Genomic DNA, 25,616 nt, shown 5'->3' with positions numbered 1-25,616 from the left:
CTGAAGTTATTGAGCGAATAGCTATTGAAGCTATTCGGCGATAGCCTTCTAACCAACGATTGCTTTTTGACTTGTGTGTGTAATGTGTATGAGAAAATGGTGGATTGCTTCCCATTGTAACGTCACGGGTAAAAGGTCATCGCTCTGACAGCCAACAATTGAAAGGCGTTTAAATCGCCAAATTCACCCTTTTAGAGTTTGGAAATCGGTTAAAAAAACATATGGTCTTTTTTCTGCAACATATTAACGCTTACATAGGTCTGCTGATAATGTTCCCCTTTAATCACCCTACAGGACAGGGCGAAAGGGTCTGTAGTCATTAAGTCCAGTGATTATTGTTTTTTTGGGACACCAATGATGGTGGTGGAGTAGAAACAGGCTGGCACTTGGCATGTCTCCAGTGAGGTGTTAAAGATGTTTGTGAAGACTGGAGACCGCTGACCATCACAGTGCTTCAAGGCGGAGGGAGAGACGAGTCTGAACCAGTTGTTTTGCAGGGGGTTCTGCCTCTTGAAGATCGTTTTTTCATATCTTTCATTGACTGAAAGACATGTTGCTGGAATAAGGTGTATTTAGCATCGTCTGTGAAAACCAACCGTTCCCATCCAACCTGATTAAGCTTCAGAGGTGCTGCAAAAAGGAAACTGCCCAAAGATAGGTGTGCCAAGCTTTTGGCATCGTATTCAAAAGACTTGAAGCAAAAATTTCTGCCAAAGGTGCATACACAAAGTATTGAGCAAAGGCTTGGAATACATATGTATATGTGATTTCTTAGGTTTTTATCTTAAATACATTTGCAAGAAAAAAAAAACGTGAATACTTTCCAGATACACTCTATGTGGCACAGCCAATGTAAATTACCATTAAGCCAGCAACGTTTTGTAAAAGTATAGCCTTACTGTACAGTCAAGTGATTTTTCTATCAGGCATACTTGCTTTGTTGGCACTTACAATTGTAACATTAGCTTTAGAGGCAATACGACTAAGGGCCTGATTTACAAAAGGTTTGCCTGTACTAAAACAAGTGCAAACTTGACAGCACATGCACACCTGATCTACTAAATGTGTGCAAAGTGGATTGCAATCAATTTTGCGTCTCTGTCTTTAATAATATGCAAAATATAGGCTAATTGTCAAAACACCCACAATTTCCGGGAGGAGAAGATGTGAATATATTGTTCAGCACGCGCAATGTTATTCATCAGGACTCATCACTGTTTTGCGCTTTATTTAGCACGTGTCAGAAAGAAGTACTACCTGACACAGACGCACACGGTTGTGAGACAAGAGGTGCTACTGCTGCAAAGACAGACGATGGACAGAGAATCTTCTGTACTACGTGTGTGTTTGAACATATTTGGACAGTCAGAAAAAAAAAAAGACATATCGTCTATTCAGCAATTTCCTTTTATAATGTTATAGCTGCTGGATGAGTTAGGGGGATGATTAAAATTAATTTCAATTGATGCATTTTAGATGTCTGCTGTAATTTATTTATTTATTTATTTTGAATTTATGTAGGAAATACATTACTATAATATTTCTGAGATATAAAAAGCTGTCTCTCATTACGTATTTTCTTTCCACCGGCTGCCCTGTTTCTAATAATAGTAACTGTAGAATACCCGTGTTTCCGAGACATGTGAGCAGTACTTGATAATTTTAACTTGAAAGTATTTGTACAAGTTTTCACTAGACAACTCACAACACAGCCTTCCACAACATGTTCCTTCAAGTGAGCTATTAAAAACAAGCCTTAAATGCTACATACCTGTTAAAAAGATGCTTGCAATCAGTTCCAGCAGATTTAAACACACAGCATGGTTCATTTCCATGCAGTTTGTAATGAAGCACAAAGACATAACCCCTCAGTGTCTGAAACGACTAGCCACAAAAATACAAGAAAATATGTTGTTTGCCAACAGTTAACTAATCTAATGTTTTAACACAAACTCCTAAAACAAAGTATGCTGTAAAAGTAAATGTACAATTGACAAAATCTTTAATTTAGACATAATAATATACTGAACAAAAATATAAATGGATTTCTCAGGAGTTGAACTCAAAAATATCAAACTTTTACAATATACACATTACATATTTCTCTCAAATATTGTTCACAAATCTGTCTAAATCTGTGCTGGTGAGCAATTCCTTCCATGCCAAGAAAATCCAACACACCTCACAGGTGTGGCATATCTAGATGCTGATTAAACAGCATGATTATAGCACAGGTGTGCCTTAGGCTGCCCACAATAAAAGGCCATACTGAAATGTGCAGTTTTGCTTTATTGTGGGCCTGGGGGGTCAGAAAAGTAGTCATCTGCTTTGTGGCCAAACACCAACATTTTTGTTTCATCTGACCACAGAACTTTCCTCCAGAAGGTCAGATAAAACACAAATTGAGCTGTTTGGCCACAATACCCAGCAACATGTCTGGAGGAGAAAAGGTGAGGCCTTTAATCTCAGGAACACCAGACCTACCGTCAAGCATAGTTGTGGAAGTATTATGCTCTGGGCTTGTTTTGCTGCCAATGGAACTGGTGCTTTACAGAAAGGAAATGGGACAATGAAAAAGGAGAATTACCTCCAAATTCTTCAGGACATCCTAAAATCATCAGATGGGTGTTCCAACATGAAAATGACCCCAAACACATGTCAAAAGTGGTAAAGGAACGGCTAAATCAGGCTAAAATTAAGGTTTTATAAAGGTCTTCCCAAAGTCCTGACATAAACGTGTGGAAAATGCTGAAGAAACAAGTCCATATCAGAAGGCCAACAAATTTAGCTGAACTGCAGCAATTGTGTCAAGAGGAATGATCAAAAATTAAACCAGAAACTTGCCAGAAGCTTGTGGAAGGCTACCAAAAGCACCTTATTGCCGTGAAACTTGCCAAGGGACATGTAACCAAATATTAAAATTGCTGAATGTATACTTTTGACCAAGCAGATTTGGTCACATTTTCAGTAGACCCATAATAAATTCATAAAAGAACCAAACTTCATGAATGTTTTTTATGACCAACAAGTATGTGCTCCAATCACTCTATCACAAAAAAATAAGAGCTGTACAAATTATTGGAAACTCAAGACAGCCATTACATTATGTTCTTTACAAGTGTATGTAAACTTTTAAACATGAATTTATATACGTTTTATTTACTTTACTTTTTTATCAACATTTTCATTTTCCAGAGGTAACTCTCCTGAAGGAATCAATAAAGTACTATCTATCCATCTATCTATCTATCTATCTATCTATCTATCTATCTATCTATCTATCTATCTATCTATCTATCTATCTATCTATCTATCTATCTATCTATCTATCTATCTATCTATCTATCTATCTATCTATCTATCCATCTATCTATCTATCTATCGATCAACAGTCTATCTATCTATCTATCTATCTATCTATCTATCTATCTATCTATCCATCTATCTATCTATCTATCGATCAACAGTCTATCTATCTATCTATCTATCTATCTATCTATCTATCTATCGATCAACAGTGGGGCAAAAAAGTATTTAGTCAGCCACCGATTGTGCAAGTTCTCCCACTTAAAATGATGACAGAGGTCTATAATTTTCATCATAGGTACACTTCAACTGTGAGAGACAGAATGTGAAAAAAAAATCAAGGAATTCACATTGTAGGAATTTTAAAACGATTTTTTGGAAATTATGGTGGAAAATAAGTATTTGGTCAACCTTTCGAAGCTCTCACCGATGGAAGGATGTTTTGGCTCAAAATCTCACGATACATGGCCCCATTCATCATTCAAAATTATTATGCGTGACAAGAACATGCGGCTTTTTTTTCCTAGGAAAACTCTTGCAAGATGCGACTAATAGAAGTCACCATTGCAGCCTTCGAAGCCCTCTAAAACTACTTCAAAACTCTCCGTCAACGTTTTATATACAAGTTGCAAGTAGATGGATAGATAGATAGATAGATAGATAGATAGGATACAGTGTGGCAAAAAAGTATTTAGTCAGCCACCGATTGTGCAAGTTCTCCCACTTAAAATGATGACAGAGGTCTGTAATTTTCATCATAGGTACACTTCAACTGTGAGAGACAGAATGTGAAAAAAAAAAATCGAGGAATTCACATTGTAGGAATTTTAAAGAATTTGTTTGTAAATTATGGTGGAAAATAAGTATTTGGTCAACCATTCAAAGCTCTCACTGATGGAAGGTTTTGGCTCAAAATCTCACGATACATGGCCCCATTCATTCTTTCCTTAACACGGATCAATCGTCCTGTTCCCTTAGCAGAAAAACAGCCCCAAAGCATGATGTTTCCACCCCCATGCTTCACAGTAGGTATGGTGTTCTTGGGATGCAACTCAGTAATTTTCTTCCTGTAAACACGACGAGTTGAGTTTATACCAAAATGGATACATGGATGATACAGCAGAAGATTGGGAGAATGTCATGTGGTCAGATAAAACCAAAATAGAACTTTTTGGTATAAACTCAACTTGTCGTGTTTGGAGGAAGAAGAATACTGAGTTGCATCCCAAGAACACCATACCTACTGTGAAGCATGGGGGTGGAAACATCATGCTTTGGGGCTGTTTTTCTGCTAAGGGAACAGGACGATTGATCCGTGTTAAGGAAAGAATGAATGGGGCCATGTATCGTGAGATTTTGAGCCAAAACCTTCCATCAGTGAGAGCTTTGAATGGTTGACCAAATACTTATTTTCCACCATAATTTACAAACAAATTCTTTAAAATTCCTACAATGTGAATTCCTCGATTTTTTTTTTTCACATTCTGTCTCTCACAGTTGAAGTGTACCTATGATGAAAATTACAGACCTCTGTCATCATTTTAAGTGGGAGAACTTGCACAATCGGTGGCTGACTAAATACTTTTTTGCCACACTGTATCCTATCTATCTATCTATCTATCTATCTATCTATCTATCTATCTATCTATCTATCTATCTATCTATCTATCTATCTATCTATCTATCTATCTATCTATCTATCTATCTATCTATCTATCTATCTATCTATCTATCTATCTATCTATCTATCTATCTATCTATTTTTCTATCTATCTATCTATCTATCTATCTATCTATCTATCTATCTATCTATCTATCTACTTGCAACTTGTATATAAAACGTTGACGGAGAGTTTTGAAGTAGTTTTAGAGGGCTTTGAAGGCTGCAATGGTGACTTCCATTAGTCGCATCTTGCAAGAGTTTTCCTAGGAAAAAAAAGCCGCATGTTCTTGTCACGCATAATAATTTTGAATGATGGGCAAAAAAAAAAAAAAAGTGCAGTTCACCTTTAAAACAGACATTTTGAGGTGGGGTAATAGTTTCGTTGTAATGCAAAATCTATATAAATGCAGTAAAATGTGTTTTGGTTCTTACAATGTTTTGGGGGAATTTGTTTTTGTGTATTCCTGCTCATAAACAAACCCAAATTCTTGTAAATATAACTTCTTCCCCAAGCCGAATGCACGAGTTCTTACTGAAGTATCCCAAAATGCAGCCTCTGGTCATCTCTCTGTCGGGAATTTAATGACATTACCAGGTTACCTCTTAAAAAGTCTTTTGGCCTTTTCATGTTTATGTCCCATAATTTAACTTTTAGACTGCTCTAGTGTCTTTTAGCAAGCTGAGGCAGCAAATCCCACGGGAAGACAAACTGTCTACACCTCCTTTATCCTCATGTGGCAGCCATCACACTTTTTAAACTGTTTTCATTCTGCTGGTCTTTGCTGCGTGTTAAAGGTCAAAGTCCACAGTGAATGTTGACAATGGCCATTCATACGCTTAATGACACATTTACAGATCATAATCTGGATATTATTACAAACATAACATCAGTTTGAACTGCAATTGGTATTTGTATTATGCAACTGGTTTGATTTAGATCTGTGTTTTAACCAAACAACACTTACTCCGTCACTGGGTCAATGCCAGGTTGAAAACTTTAATCAGTCTTTTTGTCCAAAAACAGAAAAGAATATTTGTTGTACAAAAGTTTTTCTTCCTGTCATGACCTGCCTGACCAGATGATACAAAAATGACCATCTGGACAAAAAGCACAAGTTGGGTGAAAGGGAGACAGAATATCATAAATTCAATAGGACGACGCAATGACACCAGTACAAAAAAATGATGTGGTTGTAAGTTTGTTAGTTGCCACAACAAGAATCTGTGGATAGTGGTTAGTGCGACCGCCCGGATAGTAAGTGTGTTGATGTTTGGCATTAATCACACATTCCTGAGAAGTAAAACAGGGGGTGACAGACTGGTGGCGCTTTCAAGGTTAAAGTACAAATTCAACGGAACCCATATTGTCAAATAAACATATGACTTCTGCAGATGGCGAAAAAACATGAGACGGCACAAGATTTGCGATTGAAAAACCTGCATAGAAATTTTACCTACTGGAACCTCAGCACCCAATTTCCCTTTGATTAATTCCCCGTGCCTTTGTTGACTAAGACGGAGTAGCTGATCATTTACACATCATAACATTTTCAATATAAATTTGCAATACAACCATCATAAAGTAGGGGATGACGGGTTTGGTTGTCACACTGTTTACTCTCGTGTGAATTGCTCAGCATCAAAACATCTTTCAATAGTCATTTCTCCATAAAGGCGTTAACTTGAAATGTGTATCCGGCTCATTTTCTTTCTCATAGTGACAAAGAGGTGATACATTTTTAAAAACACTCTGACCCATTGTGACAACTAACCCCCGTCACTGGGATGGTTTTCTAAAAAATGGCAAAAAAGCAGTAGTAAATGTGAAATCTGAATTGCACACACAAGCTGACAAATACATAACTTAATGCAAACACAAAACAAGCAACGACAGGAAAAGACATCTTCAGGCCAGACTACTGTGACATGTATGGATACAGTATATGAGTTTATGTGACAAGTTTGACAACCAACCCCAGAAAGAATGTAGCGTCTAACCTCAACTGGAGATTGTAGCTAGTAAAGATGCGCGGATAGGCAATTATATCATCCGCATCCGCTTCACCAAAATCGGCATCCACCCGCCGCCCACCCGAAACCAATATTTCATCGGGACCGTACCCGCCCGTCAACTGCCCGCTGAATAACATCAGAGTTTGGCCACCTTTACCACTCACAGAGCTATTTAACACTGTTTCACAGAGTAATGTAGACAATTGGAGCCGCTAATGTTCTCGCGACTATTCAGTGGCATTCATTCTGATGACAAGAATATGGGCATGCTGTGAAGCCATTGCCTTAGACACCTTCAACAACATGTACGAACTGATTGTTGGTCCGGCATCATGTTGTGTGCAGCTTCCGTAATCACACGTATGAGATTGAAAGGCATACTGGGTGATACAGAGTACACTGATGGTTGTGATATAAACAACTTTAACACTTACTAATATGCGCCACGCTATGAAGCCACACAATACAAGATTGACAAACACATTTCGGGAGAACATCCTCACAGTAACACAACATAAACGCAACACAACTAATACCTATAATCCTTTGTATTCATGAAACTTCCTGAATATATTTTACACCCCCGCGCCCCCAACCCCGACCACCTTACCGACGCACGTTTCTTAATTGGTGTGGCTTCAAAGCGTGGCGCATATTACTAAGAGTGTTAAAATTGTTTATATCACAGCCATTAGTGTACTCTGTGTCACCCAGTATGCCTTGCAGTCGTGTGCGTATTACCGCGGAAGCCACACACAACATGATGCTGGACTGACAAGCAGATCGTGCATGTAGGAGGCGACAACCAATTGCTTCATAGCACGCACTAATGTTTAATATCTGGGTGACTGCCGGCAGTCATTCAAGAGTATAATAGCGTCTCCTATTGACTTCTTCGCTTTATGACACGGGTCTTAAATGGCACTTTGAATGGCATAGGATACCGATCCTAGAACCATGTATATCAAATGTCTCCGGATGGTTCAACCACCACCCGCCCGAATCTAATTAAAATCTATTTTTTCGTCATGTCAACCGCCCGACCCGCGGTTTACCCGCGGACTCCGCGGATGAGACCGCAAACCGCGCATCTCTTGTAGCTAGTGTCAAGGTTTACAATTGTGCAACAACTAGTCATGGTTATGCTTATTGTTTTAGTTTATTTTGAACATGAGTACAATTACAATGTGATATATTACATATTTCCAATTTCTCATTACGGCATGTCCAAAAAGGTTATTTAATCTCATAACGCTCTAAAACAGGGGTGTCAAACGTACGGCCCGCGGGCATGAACAAGTTTTATCCGGCCCACGGGAAGTTTGCCAAGTATGAAAATGCGCCGGAATTTTTGAATGAAAGAAACTGCTGTTCTAAATGTTTCCACTAGATGTCCCAATAGCAATTCTTTGTATCTTTGATGTCATGCCTGTAAATCAGTTTTATGTTTGATCATGTTTATGTTTTGTTTTTGGACTTTTGTTTCCCGTTTTGCACTTCCTGGTTTTGTTTGTTTCCATAGTTACTCATTAGTTTCCACCTGGTCTCCAAGTCACGCCCCTGTCCTCAGCCTCACACCTGTTAGTAATCATCATCACAGTCATTATTTATACCATTCTGTTTCTGTCCTCGTCCTGGGAACTTTGCTGTTGCTACCTGCTCCTTGCCAACCTTCATGCCTTGCCACGCTGTCTATTGTTTTGACCACGCCACGTAAGATTTTGTTTGTATTTATGCCTCAGTGCATGTTTTTGGTTTGTTCTGTACCATAGATAGTATTTTTTGTTTATTTGTATATAGTCCTGCCATTGTGCTGTTTTGTTTGGAGTTTAGCCTAGTTTATTATCCGCCATTGAGCTCGTCCTTTGTTTTCCTGTTTTTGTATTATAGTGTGTACATAAATTAATCATGTACCTTAATTCACGCTGGCTCGTCCCAAATATTCTCTGCATCGAAGAAGCAATACGAATCCAAGTCAAAGTCCTGACATTTGTAGATTATGTTACATATGTAAGAAAAAATAAACAAACAAATGAAGTTAGTGCACCAGTCGAGGAAAATGACCAAACTATGTAAATAACAACCTGTAATTTCATTTTGTTATTATTTTGTTTTTGATAGATTGAAAATTAACACAAATGTGTTGACTGATGAACATTATCAAATAATTTATTCAAAAAGTATAAATAACGTCAAATAAAGATAGAATACTGTTAACCGTGACATGTAAGTGTAAAAAAAACCCAACTACATTGTGATTTGTACATTTTCAGAATGTCCTCGTTTCATTTTTAAGCAAATAAAACATTCTGAAGTTGTCTTTATTTTTAAGTTATCATGACGTGATTTTACCAGTCCGGCCCACTTAGGAGTTGATTTTTCGCCATTGTGGCCCCTGATTAAAAAAATTTGACACCTCTGCTCTAGACTATATCCTTCCCTTTACACTTTAAGTCTAGTTGAGTTGTAAAACTACTGTGTGTAAAAGCCTAAAGGACAAATACACATGAGCTGAATATTTACAATTTGACATGAACAAATGAAAACGTCCTCACATCCCAAGTTTAGCTTTTTTACTCTCGAGCAGGGGTCTTCAACCTTTTCACAGCCTGAAACTCCCAAACTGATGGAGAAATTGAAGTACCCACCACTTCCTCTTCTTTTATTCCCTACTGCTCCGGTCTGGCTGCGCCAAACATTAAATAAACCCATTTAATAAAGTCCATTATATGCAATTATTATATTCAGTCCATTATATTCAATTATTATATTCAAAACTGTATCATCAAAACTGTAGCTGCCAATACAATGTTCTGCAGAAAAGAGATATTATATCAGATTGGAGGTAGGGTTTTTTACTTATATATTTCGCCTGGGTTGTTGCATTTTTGTTGTGTTTTGCTTGATTGTAAAATATGTCAAACGAGTGGGTGGTCTGAGAAGTTAAAGATGAGCGACAATCATGTTACCAATAATGTTTTATCGTTCATAGCTAATAAAGTAAATCCCACATTCTTTGTTTTGATGTACATTTTGGTTCAGTTTCGTTCAGTAATAAAAACGTATCATTCATTTTCCGTTTTTTTTAGGTGGTTGTACATAACATTTTTAGCATTCTTTCAGACATCATGGTCTGTTTTTGAATTAGAGTTCCTAAAAAAGGGGACCCAAGCCAACATACCGTACAGCAGATGTTCACATACACACCCGCCCCCAGACACATATTTTTCTCTCAGTTTGGCCACAGAGTCAAAATAAATGCCCAGGTCTGCTTTAAAAGATTGAAGTAATGTTTTGTGGGACTTGATTGCCAAGATGGCAACACATATATTCTCCTGAAAGGTAACATGTTACCTTCCTGTATTGCAAAAGACTGAACAAAATGATGTATGATTTTCTTGTTGTCAGATGCTAGTAAAGGAATTTATGGGAAACACTGAATAATTTAATGTCACAGTTGTTTTCTGCTGTGAATTGCTTTTAAATAGGCCAAGAAGACAAAGCCGTATCATTCGGAGAGCATACATATGGTCTTCCCGGGTGCTTCCTTACAGAGACTAAACCGACAGGGAGCCAGTGCTCATTTGCCGTTGAGAGCATGTCATCCGAGATAAAAAAGGAAAAGCAGTGAAAACCAATGACGCTGAGCTCAAAGCCGGTCAGTGCAAGCTGACAATACATAAATATGCTTCATAAATCGGTTAAAATCAATCTAAAGTGCACCCTGCTGACACGCCGCGAGTATGTTTGCCAAACATGCTGGTGACATTTAAGCATCCAACAAAAAGAAAGCTGTCAAAAACTGAGTCGCCAACCACGAAGTGACCATCTGGCCACCCTGTCGGTTTAAAGTATAAACGAAAACTGCCAAAAACCATAACCACAGATAAAAAAGTACACAATATTATAGTATAAAAAGCCATTTCTTCCATACCTGATATTACATTTTCAATGCACGGACGGAATTGGTTGATAAAGGTGCTCTAATCACCTCTTGCATGTTTTAAAATATATATTTTTGTGACGTCTTTTGAGATATTTGGTAATGTGGTCAAATTAAGTTCTAGCATCCTCTGTCCCATAGTCTGAGCAACTGACAAATAGCATGATAAATGACCAGTTAATACATTTTCTAGTAACGCGTAATTTTAATTATTACTTTTATGTAGGCTACAACACCATTACCGTTACGTATGATGTAATGTGGCATGCTACTTTTGACAAGACATCTTTAGAAAAACAGCAAATTCATGCACGCACACTCTACTACTACGGGGAATAATAAAGTGACAAATCTGAGGGTTACTGGTTCAATCCCCACCTTCTACCATCCTAGTCACATCCGTTGTGTCCTTGGGCAAGACACTTCACCCTTGCTCCTGAATGGTCCGGGTGAGCGCCTTGCATGGCAGGTCCCGCTGTCAGTGTGTGAATGTGTGTGTGAATGGGCGAATGTGGAAATACTATCAAAGCGCTTTGGGCTCCTTAAAAAGGGGTAGAAAGTGCTATACAAGTACAACCCATTTACCATTTACAATATCCTGTTTTCGGACAAAGAGAGACTCTACTATTTGCACCAAATCAGATTTTTTCTGCCCTCGAGTGACACAGATCGGATATTTTTTTTGCCAGTCCAAACGCTCCAAAGTCCTTTTGGCATCAGATTCCGGCCACACCCAGAGGTTGTCCAGAATGCGATTGTAATCCGATATTTTTAAACGCAGTGGGACCTAATTGTGACTTTTTCGTCAGCTTCGAGCGAGCTAGCGAGAAGACGCAGTCGCCTGCAGAAGCTGATATTTCATCACAAGAATTTTTTTCGGAATTTAATTCCCCACTTGTCCAGGGTGTACCCCACTTTCCGCCCTATTGTATCTGAGATAGGGTCCATCGCCCCCCGCTACTCTGAAGGGAATAAGCAGTTGAAAATGGATGGATGGATGGAATTTGGAATTGTGGCGCATTTGCGTACATGTGAGTTAAAAAATAAAGCTGCTGTCGATCCACGCTGATGTCCGTGTTTCCTCTACTTAACAGCTATAAAAAGATTACATCCCTCCCAAATATAGTACACTATATACATTCATTCATACATCACAATACTTTACTTTATTTTCATGTAAAAATTACTCATTTTAAAGTGTTGCAACTTTTATTTCATTTCGGAGTAATAGCGACTTCCTCCCAGTCAACTTCCTTTGTTTTTACTTTATCGAAGTGTGCATGCAAGTGACGTTGAGGCTACATTGGGGCCTGTTCGCGTTTACACTGGAATCTGATAAAACTGTCAATTGGAAAAAATCAGATCTCAAAAAAATTTAATTTGGTCCACTTTGGCCTACAGTGTAAACTTAGTCATTGATGTCAATCGCTTTGTTAATTATTCGTTTTTATTCATTCATTTATGTATTTATTTGACAGGGACAGTACAATTAAACATTGTTACCCGCAGGTAACTGATGTCAAAGTACTTAAGACTTTTAGCCACAGGCTAATTTTCAACCCTTGTTAAAACATTCCACAGGCGCTACCATCAATAATCTACATCCAGTCCACAGACTACCAATGTGGAAATGAGTGCACCCTTGCTAATGTCACGCTCCATTTGCCAATAGGCACCGCCTTTTAAAGGGCTGCACTCGCATACTCTTCTTTCTTGAAAAATCTCTCAACTGCATACACCAGATGTATATGGAAGTTAAAAAAAGTAACACGTTATTTACTTTCCTCACTCATAAATTACATATTTTAAAGAATAATTCAGTTTGTAATTTAATTACCTTTTTTGGAAATGTAACAGGTAACTGTTGTCAATAACTTTTTTAAAGTAATTTTTCTATCACTGTAATTGAGACACCTGCTTTCTATCCTGCCATTATGGCGATGCCGAGATGTGTCTCCGACATTAAGTTACCATATTTTTTGGACAATGGCGCACTTAAAATCCTTTTTTTTTCTCAAAACTCAACAGTGCACCTTATAACCTGGTGTGCCTAGTGTACAGAATAATTATGGTTGTGCTTACCAACCTCTAAGCTATTTTATTTGGTACATGGTGAAATAAGTGTAACCAGATGGCAGTCACACATAAGAGATACGTGTAGACTGCAATATGACTCAAGTAAACAACACCAAAATTGTATATGTTCCATTGAAAATATAGAACATTAAAAACGGCTTTAAAAAATGTATCAAAATGTTTTAGTACGACTTTGGTAAGCTATGAAGCCGCAACGCTTGATGACTTGTACTGTGCTTCAACATACGAGTATTATTATGGTGTTTCTGGTGTTTTGTTTTGCAATATTACGGAAAATCAACTGTTCTTACCTTCTGGTACCTGCTGATCTGTATTTGGGATCTGCATAAGTCCTAAAAATGTGCTTGCAGCCGCCTTTGTAGTCTGTGACGACGTCGTAGTTGATAAGCTTCTTTTTTTTTCTATCTTCTTATTATGGGAATTTTCATCCTCCGCGGTTGCCATTTCTAATATAAAGTAGTGTAAAGTTCTTAATTATATCTGTCAGTAAACTCACCATAAAAGCGCTAAAACATACTGCTTTGCATCATTTACCCAAGGAACTTTAGTTATTAGAGAGTTCGGGTCAGACCTTTTTTCATGGGACACAACTCCAGCATTGTTATTGCACTAGTGAGCCACGGATGAGGAGATGCTGCTCCGTTATTGATTCAATTAAGGTCTGAATGTCATTAAAACAGTTAGCTCCACCTTTTGACTCTTCTTCCACTACCGTCCTTGCACACTTCACCGCTACAACAAAGATGACGTGGAGAGGACGCTGCCAAAGGTGAGCCACATATATAAGACCGCCCACAAAACGGCGTATGCTGAAGGGACGGTAAAAAAGCGGCTTGAAAATGATCTGTAAAACAAAATCCATGCAACATTTTGACCAAAGAACCACCATTACATGTTATGTAGACCACAAGGAAGTGTTTTAAATTTAGAAAATAAAAATAATAATATGACCCCTTTAATAAATCCTATAATCTGGTGCACCTTTTGTATGAACATAACCTGACTAGACCCAGAGCGCCTTATAATCCGGTGCGCCCTATGGTGCGGAAAATACGGTAGTCCAAAAAGATCTTCCGCTTGCATCTACTTTTGTATAAAAAAAATAAAAAATAATGTCTGTTTTTAATGTGAAAAGGAATATAAGTCCAGAACTGAAATGATGAGCTAAGTGCTGGCAGAACTCTCTGCCAAGTTTGAAAGTGCTGCATCTGTTAACGCTTCTTTTGCCACAAGGAATTTCCACTTCTCAGTTTCAGCACCTAAGTTCACTAATGCATAATATCACAAAAATGCTCAGTGTGTGTGTGTGTGAGTGTTTCTATTCAACCCATTTAAACATGAATAAAATGAAACATTAAGCGCTTTATAATTCACCAGACTCCGTTTTTGTTTTTTTGTTTTTTTTACTTTCCTACTGCTGCCTGTTGCTTGATTAATTAAGTTTTAGCAGAATGCAAACACAGAGATGACGACCTGCTGTGAGACTTGTGATTCTAAAAGAGGAGCTAGAGGCCATATGGCTGCAGAAATAACCAACGCACCAGTAGGCAGACGCTCCCACAAACACAGGATGAGTAAACACAGCATCCCTCTGCGGACATTAAAGCAAGTCTGCTCACACAAATATCACATCTTTCCTCCTATTCGCCCACTCTAATCTTTCACTCTATTTGTGCACACATTTTTACGTAGATAAATATTTTTACAGTGTCAGTCTGAAATATTATCTTTTTTTAGATTACAGGTATTTGTACAACGACTGCCCCGGTCCTGAGTGGAACGCTATGTGTTCGGGCTGTTGTGAGTATGATGTGATCCGCTGCAAATGCCCCCTGCAGGGGACTTCGGTGGGCTATTCTGTGCCCTGCTGCCGCAACGCCATCAACGAGTGTGACCCCTGCATCATCCATCCAGGTACGCCATTAGGAATGAGTATTGGGTACTTTTGTAGGCAAATTTAATCGGTACTAATGGGTATCTATTCAAATAAACTCTAACAGTGCGAATTCTACCATATAATACTTGCAAATGAGATTCAGAAATGTAATAAAAAAACAAGATACAGTATAACAACACTGCGACACACTTATCACAATCAGCACACAAACACAAAAATACCGAAAATTGGTAAAAGTGGTACCGTTGAGTATTGATTCCCAGGTATCATGAATTGGTACTGAATCAGTTCTAATGTGTAAGGTATGCTTCGTATACGCCATGTACAGTGGGGCAAAAAAGTATTTAGTCAGCCACAGATTGTGCAAGTTCTCCCACTTAAAATGATGAGAAAGGTCTGTAATTTTTATTATAGGTACACTTCAACTGTGAGAGACAGAATGTAAAAAAAAAATCTAGGAATTCACATTGTAGGAATTGTAAAGAATTTATTTCTAAATTATGGTGGAAAATAAGTATTTGGTCAACCATTCAAAGCTCTCACTGATGGAAGGAGGTTTTGTCTCAAAATCTCACAATACATGGCCCCATTCATTCTATCCTTAACACGGATCAATCGTCCTGTCCCCTTAGCAGAAAAACAGCCCCAAAATAAGTTGTTTCCACTCCCCATGCTTCACTGTAGGTATGGTGTTCTTGGGATGCAACTCAGTATTCTTCTTTCTCCAAACACGACGAGTTGAGTTTATGCCAAAATGGATACATGGATGATACAGCAGAGGATGGGGAGAATGTCATGTGGTCAGATGAAACCAAAATATAACTTTTTGGTATAAACTCAACTTGTCGTGTTTGGAGGATGATACTGAGTTGCATCCCAAGAACACCACACCTACTGTGAAGCATGGGGGTGGAAACATCATGCTTTGGGGCTGTTTTTCTGCTAAGAGGACAGGACGATTGATCCGTGTTAAGGAAAGAATGAATGGGGCCATGTATCGTGAGATTTTGAGCCAAAACCTCCTTCCATCAGTGAGAGCTTTGAATGGTTGACCAAATACTTATTTTTCACCATAATTTACAAATAAATTCTTTAAAATTCCTACAATGTGAATTCCTGGAATTTTTTTTCACATTCTGTCTCTCACAGTTGAAGTGTACCTATGATGAACATTACAGACCTCTGTCATCATTTTAAGTGAGAGAACTTGCACAATCGGTGGCTGACTAAATACTTTTTTGCCCCACTGTATAAAAAGTGTAATTTTTCTATAATTGATTGATTGCTTAGGTGATTTTTTCGTGTGGAAATAATTGTTTAGTAACCGTGTCTTATAGCAATGGAGGTAAAACTAAATGCAGTGCTTAGCTGCTACCAGCAGAGGTGCTGCTGTTTCAATTAATGCATCCATTCATTTTGTATCGATCGTCCCTCTCGGGGTCTCGGGGGGTGCTGGAGCTTATCTCAGCTGCTAATGCAATGACTCTTAATTATTGTCATGTCCCTCAACTGCAACCCTAGACTTTAATAGGATGTAAAGAGAGTAAGTTTAGTTTACAAAATTAGCAGACAGACTAGATAGGCTCCGGGTACTCCGGCTTCCTCCCACTTCCAAAGACATGCACCTGGGGATAAGTTGATTGGCAACACTAAATTGGCCCTAGTGTGTGAATGTGAGTGTGAATGTTGTCTGTCTATCTGTGTTGGCCCTGTGATGAGGTGGCGAATTGTCCAGGGTGTACCCCGCATTCCGCCCGATTGTAGCTGAGATAGGCGCCAGCGCCCCCCGCAACCCCGAAAGGGAATAAGCGGTAGAAAATGGATGGATGGATGGATAGATAGGCTAGTGTGCTAGTAGCATGTCACCATAACTGTTTAATGTGGAAAATGCATACATTTATTATTGGACTACAAACAACTATAAAGTAGGGGCTCTCAAAACATTACATTCACATCTGAGTCATTTTTAACCCGATTCTAAACAGACCAATCATTTTTGAGAGTTGACATTTGCATTTTCAATACGACATTGTTTAGATCAGTGGTTCTCAACCTTTTTTCAGTGATGTACCCCGGGGTGCGTGGTTAAGAGGGGTGGCGTATAATTCACCAACTCGAGTATTTTATATATATTTCATACATATATATATATATATATATATACATGTATGTAAATATATATATATATATATATATATATATATATATGTATGAAATACTTGACTTTCAGTGAACTCTAGCTATATATATGTGTTTTATTATATAAATAAAAATAAAAGAAATAGTTGAATTTACGACAGCATCTATCAAATACACAGTAGTAAAAACACAGTTGTTCTACTAACTGTACTGTCCTTGCTGGTTACTTAAAAAAACCAACAACAACACTTACCTTTCACTATTTGAGAAACCTTTGTTCTGCCATTTGCGTATTGGCGAGCGATCTCCGAATCCGGGAACATCCTTCACGGATTTGTTGTAGACATCCACAAATGAGAACGGGATGTTGCTTCAAGCTATCAGCATATAGCCATCTTTGTCTCAGCATAAGATACACCATCGCGTCTCCATTTTGCGAGGTGGGCCATAATACTGGGTTGTGAACGATGCTGCGGTGCGGACGCTTTGTGCTTAGCTAACCGTTCATGGCTGAGTATATCCGTTCGGCCGCTGTGTTCAATGGAGAAGTCTGTTCTACGAAATTTACAGGCAACATACCCCTTCCCCTTCGAACTTTCCTGGATAAACTGAAATTCTTGTTTCCAATCGTTCTGGAACTTGCAAGCGTATTTCTTCATTTTGCTCGTCGAAGGTGTAATATAACCAAGCGACGTGATGAAGTTAAGTCTCTTTACTGCGGGCTTCAGAACAGACTCCCTTATGCATGTTCCTTGACTGCACTTAAATGTAGAATATATTTACATTCTCTTCTATGTACAGTAGATGGCAGTATTGTCCTGTTAAAGAGGGTTACAACATTGAGTCAGGTCTGAATTGCGCCTGAATTGCGGGAGATTTTCGGGAGAAAATTTGTCCCGGGAGGTTTTCGGGAGACGCGCTGAGTTTCGGGAGTCTCCCTGAAAATCCGGGAGGGTTGGTAAGTATGCTTTCTATGGTTCCGGTTCTGATTGGATACTCACTTCCCAATCACAGCGTTAGGCCAGCTGGAAGACTTTACTCACAACAACTCGTGATCTGATTGGCTATCGCAATTCACTATCATCTTTGAACTGTTGATTCTGAAGGCTCGGGGCAGATTTGGTACAGCATGGCCACATAAGCTTGCTGAATTCTGATTGGATACAATCTCTCAACTAAAAACAACAGCATTGCAATGAGTATAATATGACATGAAGAGAATACGAGTACGTTTAGATATTTAGGGGAAGTAATTAATAAATTACTTTTATCTTTAATCATGACCATGATTTCTGGTTATGTTAGGCCAGCAGAGAAGGCCTTGCTGGCCCTGACGGCACACCACTGGGTGTTTATCTTTCAGAAACAGAGTGGTGGTTCCAGCTTCAATGGCGCCCAGTGCGAGGCCCCACTTGTGTGCATTTGGCCAAAAAGTCTGAGTAAGATAAACAATTTCTATTCTGTGGAATTTAAAGGTTCCTCCTACATCCCTCACTGATTGATTGATTGATTGATTGATTAGAAAGTGTGTCCTATATATAATTTTTCTTAGTGTACTTGAAAGAATGCATCCAAAAGTGCCAACTATCCAACTCTGGCTAAAAAAACAACATAATACAATGGACATTTGATTTTTCAACAGTTTATCATTGGAGATACGTGAATTTGGCTATTCTGTAGCACAACATTAGTCATTTAAGACACTTTGAAAAAAAAGCTAAACTTAATAGTGTACTCACATAAGTCAGACTGAGTCAATGCACCATGACCAGCTGTTTGACTTGTGAGTGGCATGTTTTAATGCAAAAAAAAAAAAAAGAGAGACTGAGAAGCTTTGTGATTGTAGACCGCTTCAACATCGAGTTCAGTCTTTTAGGACTGCCTGCCATGTTCTTGGCTCATCCCCAAGAGCTGTCTGCCTCCTTGCCTGCCCTTTACCCCGTAGAGAGACGAATAAGTGTGATGGAAAACCTGAAGAACAACTTCATTATGTCTGATCTCATTTGCTTCCAAGGCAACCACACATCACAACATCGCTTCACTTATGACTCTTTACTGGTGAATAGGAGTCAATGTGTTTATATTTTATAAACACAGAAGAAACACATTATTTTATACAGGCGCTTGTTTCACTTTATAGCTAAAGTTGTTTTTTTTTCTCCATGTTTTTCTCCACTATTTTCCTCCAGAATATCAAGTTTTTTTGACATTGCATTAATGCACTCACTTTTATAGAGGAAAACAGATGTTTGGAATTAGTAATGGGTAACTTGTGTTTTTTTTTAACAGTAAAGCCCTCAAAAATACTAATAGTCTTAAATCCTCATGTGTGTCCACATTTGCTGTTTAAATTAGAATCTGGGATATTTTGACCTCTAGCCCCTCAATTGATTAAGCAGCCGTTTGAGTGTCGGGAAAACATAATGGTTTAGCATTAAATAGCAGCGGGATGTAAGTGTAAAACATTTATCAAGGTTTATTTTAAAGAAGCAAGGAATGATGTCCAAGTGCAATCAGGGTCGTTTGTATATTGTGGCGTTTATTGTTTTTGTTTAGTTTTTTGGGGGGGATTTTAGCCCACAGTGCATTCTGAAAAAAAAACAGCAACATTTTAAAAGCTTAAAGGGGCAACAGCACTTTTGGGGGAATTTTGCCTATCGTTCACGTTCATTATGAGAGACAATAACACACGTCTTTTTATTTTCAGGATTCAATCAATCAATCAATCAAATTTTATTCATGCAGCCATAAATCACGAGTGTCTCAAAGGGCTGCACAATCCACAAAGACATCCTCGGCTCAGATCCCATATCAGGCCAAGAAAAAAACTCAACCCAATGGGATGACCGGACGACCGTTGCAATGGACGTCGAGTGGATCTAGCATAATAGTGTGAGAGTCCAGTCCATAGTTGATCTAACATAATAGTGTGAGATTCCAGTCCATAGTGGAACTAACATAATAGTGTAAGAGTCCAGTTCATAGTGGAACTGACATAATAGTGTGGGAGTCCAGTCCATAGTGGAACTAACATAATAGTGTGAGAGTCCAGTCCATAGTGGAACTAACATAATAGTGTGAGAGTCCAGTCCATAGTGGATGTAACATAATAGTGTGAGATTCCAGTCTGTAATTAGACCAGCACGAGATCATCTTTAGTGGAGACAGGTCAGCAGGGCAGAGACGTCCCCAACTGATGCACGGATGAGTGGTCCACCCTGGGTCCCGACTTTGGACAGCCAGCGCCTCACCTGTGGTCACCAAATCTGTGCCCATCTCTCCACGAAGGAAAGGGTGCAGAGCAAAAAAGAAACGGCAGATCAACTGGTCTAAAAGGGGGTCTATTTAAAGGCTACAGTATACAAATTCTAAAGATAAAAATGTATGCACAATACAGCTAATGGGAGTCAACATTGTAGCCTTCAAAGTCCTCTAAAACAACTTCAAAACCCTCCATCACTGCAAGTATATATATATATATATATATATATATATATATATATATATATATATATATATATATATATATATATATATATATATATATATATATATATATATATATATATGTATGTATATATATATATATATATATATATATATATATGTATATATATATATATATATATATATATATATATATGTATGTATATATATATATATATATATATATATATGTATGTATATATATATATATATGTATGTATATATATATATATGTATATATATATATGTATATATATATATATGTATATATATATATATATATGTATATATATATATGTATATATGTATATATATATATGTATATATGTATATATATATGTATATATATATATATGTATATATATATGTATATATGTATATATATATGTATATATGTATATATATATATGTATATATATGTATATATATATATATATATATATATATGTATATATATATATATATATATATATATATATATATATATATATATATATATATATATATGTATATATATATATATATATATATATATATATGTATATATATATATATATATATATATATGTATATATATATATGTATATATATATATATATATATATATATATATATATATATACATATATATGTATATATATAATGTAGTAACAGACACGTCTGAACAATATGTAATATGTTTAATATTTACCGTATTTTGGACATTTTAAGCATTACCGGGACTTCCTGGGCGCATTTATTTCGGCGCTCATAGCAACACACTTCCGACTTCCGGCAAAAAATGTGTCTTCCTACGTCCAGAAACAAACACAGGTATTTCTAATGGTGGCAGACTTGGTAATAGACGATGAATATGGATATTTTTTGGACAGATGAGTATTCAGTACCTTATCTTTTTGAACCTGAATATACAGAGGATGAACGGCTGGTTATAGAATCTTAACAAGCATGAAGAGAGGGTGAAACGCTGGAGCAGACGAAATCCGAGAGAGTCAGGACCGGCGTGAATTAATGGTGTAAATGTGGAGTATGGAGCCAAGCTATGCCGACAAAAATGTAGTCCATCCATCCATTTTCTACCGCTTATTCCCTTTCGGGGTCGCGGGGGGCGCTGGCGCCTATCTCAGCTACAATCGGGCGGAAGGCAGGGTACACCCTGGACAAGTCGCCAGTAGTGTTTACCAAAAATCAACAAGAAAAAACTTTCCCTCAGCCAGCTGAACCAAACAGACAAATGTTCATCGAGCGTGTCACTATAATAGTGATCATAATACATGCAGCACATCATGCTTGTTTGTACAATTACATACGCTGTCGAGCTAGTCGTTAACAAACAAAACATGAAATGTGGGATGATACTTTACTGATAATGTAATATGATTGTCCATGTGTTTTAGTCAGTACAGATTGGTGTTGTATCGCATTGTGTTGCGCAGTACAAACTCAAAAGCCACTCAGCTGCTGACGCAAAAGCTAACTTAAGACTAATACTGTAGCATGCCGTCGCATGGCGATGTATTACTACGCTAAAAAAACAGTTCCTCAGTATTTGCTCTTACGATAACAAACAGCTTGGTTATTATACAGGTTACAGAAGATAAAGAAAATATTTTCGGCGGTTTTTGAATGCATTTTTAGAGTGATTTAGTGGCAGAATGGATTGCTCCCATTAGCTGCTTTGCTAGCCATGTAGAATGAGCCAAGTATTACAAATAAAAAAATATAAACAAACGACAAAAAAACATAAATGTTGTTGTCTCTCATAAAGATTGTGAACAAAAAGCAGATGGATGGATCTAAGTCATAGTTAACGTGGCATAGTTAACAATGCAGTTAGCTAGCAAGGTTATACAACAACTTCTAATAAGCAGAATGTAGTTTTCTATCCAAGCCGACTCTTTAGAGTCTTTTATGGTGTAATGTCGTGGTTGTTTTCTATCAGGTTGCAGCATTTTTGAGAACTGTAAGCGGTGCAACAATGGAACGTGGGGTCCCAGGGATGACTTCTTCGTCAGGGGCCAATTCTGTGCTGAGTGTCGTCCTGGATGGTCCGGTGGAGATTGCATGAGTGAGTGAAGTCATTTTCTTCAGGATCCCTTTGTCTTTGCTTGGGGCATTGAACTGATTGCAACTGGACTGTCTGGGTTTTCTGAGGGTCATCTGAGTAGTTCCTGCTGAAAGACTAGACAGGACTGCTCTTTATTGTATATTTCTAACGCATGTGTATTTCTGTAAGCTGTAGTCAATGTGCTTTCTTTTCCTTTCCAATATTTTTTTGAATGACTGTGCCGACTTGGACCAATGCCATGCCTCGGGGGTTGTCTACATTGAGCTGACAAAGAGTGTCAGTCAATAACCTGGATACCCATTAAACGATTGGAAACAAAAACAAATGGATTTTTTTTTACATGTAACTGAGTCTCTTTGGGGAGCAAAAATAAACAGTTACATAAATATAGACCAGCATGCTGTAGTAGTTAGGGTGTAATTAAAAGGATCTAAAATGTTAAAGGCGAACCACCTAATGCTTCCTAACAGACTCTTTCTGTTCTGCCAGAGTGCGGTGGGGTGATCCATAAACGACAGGGCCACATGGTGTTGGAGAGCTACCCAAACAATGCTCGCTGTGAGTGGACAATACAGGTGGACCGGCCTTTTACGATCGAACTCAGGTAAAATAGCACTAGAAGGGGCTGATTTACAAACCCCGTTTCCATATGAGTTGGGAAATTGTGTTAGATGTAAATATAAACGGAATACAATGATTTGCAAATCCTTTTCAACCCATATTCAATTGAATGCACTACAAATACAAGATATTTGATGTTCAAAAGCATAAACTTTTTTTTTTTTTTTTTTTTGCAAAAAATAATTAACTTTGAATTTCATGGCTGCAACATGTGCCAAAGTAGTTGGGAAAGGACATGTTCACCAATGTGTTACATCACCTTTTCTTTTAACACTAATCATTAAACTTTTGGGAACTGAGGAATGTAATTGTTGAAGCTTTGAAAGTGGAATTCTTTCCCATTCTTGTTTTATGTAGAGCTTCAGTTGTTCAACAGTCCGGGGTCTCCGCTGTCGTATTTAACGCTTCATTATGCGCCACACATTTTCGATGGGAGACAGGTCTGGACTGCAGGCGGGCCAGGAAAGTACCCACACACTTTTTTTTACGAAGCCACGTTGTTGTAGGACTTGTCTTGCTGAAATAAGCAGGGGCATCCATGATAATATTGCTTGGATGACAACATATGTTGCTCCAAAACCTGTATGGACCTTTCAGCATTAATGGTGTCTTCACAGATGTGTAAGTTACCCATGCCTTAGGCACTATTACACCCCCATACCATCACAGATGCTGGCTTTTGAACTTTGAGCCGAATGGTTAATTTCCTCTTTGTTCTGGAGGACACCACGTCCTCTGTTTCCAAATATAATTTGAAATGTGGACTCGTCAGACCACAGAACACCTTTCCATTTTGCATCAGTCCATCTTAGGTGAGCTCGGGCCCAGGCAAGCCGGCGGCGTTTCAGGATATTGTTGATAAATGGGTTTGGCTTTGCATATTAGAGTTTTAACTTGCACTTACAGGTGTAGTGACCAACTGTAGTTACTGACAGTGGTTTTATGAAGTATTCCTGAGCCCATGTGGTGATATCCTTTACACACTGTCGGTTTTTGATGCAGTACGGCCTGAGGGATCAAAAGTCTGTAATACCATTGCTTACGTGCAGTGATTTCTCCAGATTCTCTGAACTTTTTGATGATTTTACGGACCGTGGATGGTAAAATCCCTAAATTCCTTGCAATAGATTGTTCTAAAACTGTTCGACAATTTGCTTACAAAGTGGTGACCCTCACCCCATCCTTGTTTGTGAATTACTTAGCATTTATTGGAAGCTGCTTTTATACCCAATCATGTCACCAAACTGTTCCCAATTAGCCTGCACACCTGTGGGATGTTCCATATAAGTGTTTGATGAGCATTCCTCAACTTTATCTGTATTTATTGCCACCTTTCCATACTTCTTTGTCACGTGTTGCTGGCATCAAATTCTAAAGTAATGATTATTTGCGAAAAAAAATGGGTTGAAAATGATTTGCAAATCATTGTATTCCATTAATATTTACATCTAACACAATCTCCCAACTCAAATGGAAACGGGGTTTGTAGTAACGTTTTGCATGTATTAAATCACATGCACACTTGACAGCAAATCCGCAATCTGCAAATTCTATGCAGATTATTAGAACACCCACAATTCTGGGAGAAAATGAAAATATAATCATTTAGCGCTCTCAATGTGATTTAGCGAGACTAAAACTGTTCTGCGACTGTGTTGCATCTATATTTAGTCTATTTGAAACGTGAATGTTGTCTGTCTATCTGTGTTGGCCCTGGGCTTCCATATAGCCCAAAAAAGGTGGTACATAATATATTTGTTTGCTGCATGTCAACACAGTGACAAAACGCCACAGGTTGGCCCATATGATGCTATAAATGTGGAGGGAAATTAGTGTCTTCATGGTGACAGCCAGGAGTATACAAAACAAACAAATTTAAAAATAGGGTAGTCTACACCACTTTTGCACTCGTTATCAATGCAGTTTTAGTAGATCACCCACAACACACCCATTAATAGTACACACATTTTTTTTTTTTTTAACAAGTTTACCACTTTTTTTGGGAGGGTGATCTTAGCAGATCAGGCCCTAATGCTAAAGCTAAAAGATAAAAAAATAACAATCTCAACATGAAATAATAATAATGAAACATATTATTATTCACTCCGGCTAGGATTTAAACAGTGCTCCCCTGGTTTAGCAAGCAAGCGTCATTATCCATTGAGCTATCCGGCCACTGACAATAACATCCTCCATTAATGAGCAGTTGAATGTAGAAACCTCATCTGGCATGACACCCCACCTTCAAATATTCACCGCCCATCTGTAATAGTGATTAACAGCTGGTGGTGGCTCAAATGTCTGCTTGACTTTACGTCTGTCATTAATGATGGCAAGTCTACCGTAAAGTTAGGAAAACTTTTTTTTTTTTTTTTCAATAACT

The 25,616-nt window shown here is 37.9% G+C and overlaps 1 protein-coding gene across 4 annotated transcripts in view; it reads left to right on the top strand.

Annotated features, from left to right (window-relative positions):
• LOC133563447 (inactive serine protease PAMR1-like) overlaps positions 1–25,616 on the top strand; it is an 84,943-nt gene that overhangs the window by 21,950 nt on the left and 37,377 nt on the right. For all 4 annotated transcript variants that reach the window (XM_061917578.1, XM_061917577.1, XM_061917580.1 and 1 more), the window contains 3 exons: positions 14,760–14,936; positions 22,487–22,612; positions 23,102–23,216. In XM_061917578.1, coding sequence (XP_061773562.1) covers positions 14,760–14,936; positions 22,487–22,612; positions 23,102–23,216 — 418 coding nt within the window. The remainder of the gene's footprint in view (positions 1–14,759; positions 14,937–22,486; positions 22,613–23,101; positions 23,217–25,616) is intronic.

Source organism: Nerophis ophidion, linkage group LG12 (genome assembly GCF_033978795.1).
Source record: "Nerophis ophidion isolate RoL-2023_Sa linkage group LG12, RoL_Noph_v1.0, whole genome shotgun sequence".
In the NCBI taxonomy this organism is placed as follows: Eukaryota; Metazoa; Chordata; class Actinopteri; order Syngnathiformes; family Syngnathidae; genus Nerophis; species Nerophis ophidion.
Note: the sequence above shows the minus strand (reverse complement) of the source record. Positions and strands in the feature narration are given on the sequence as shown.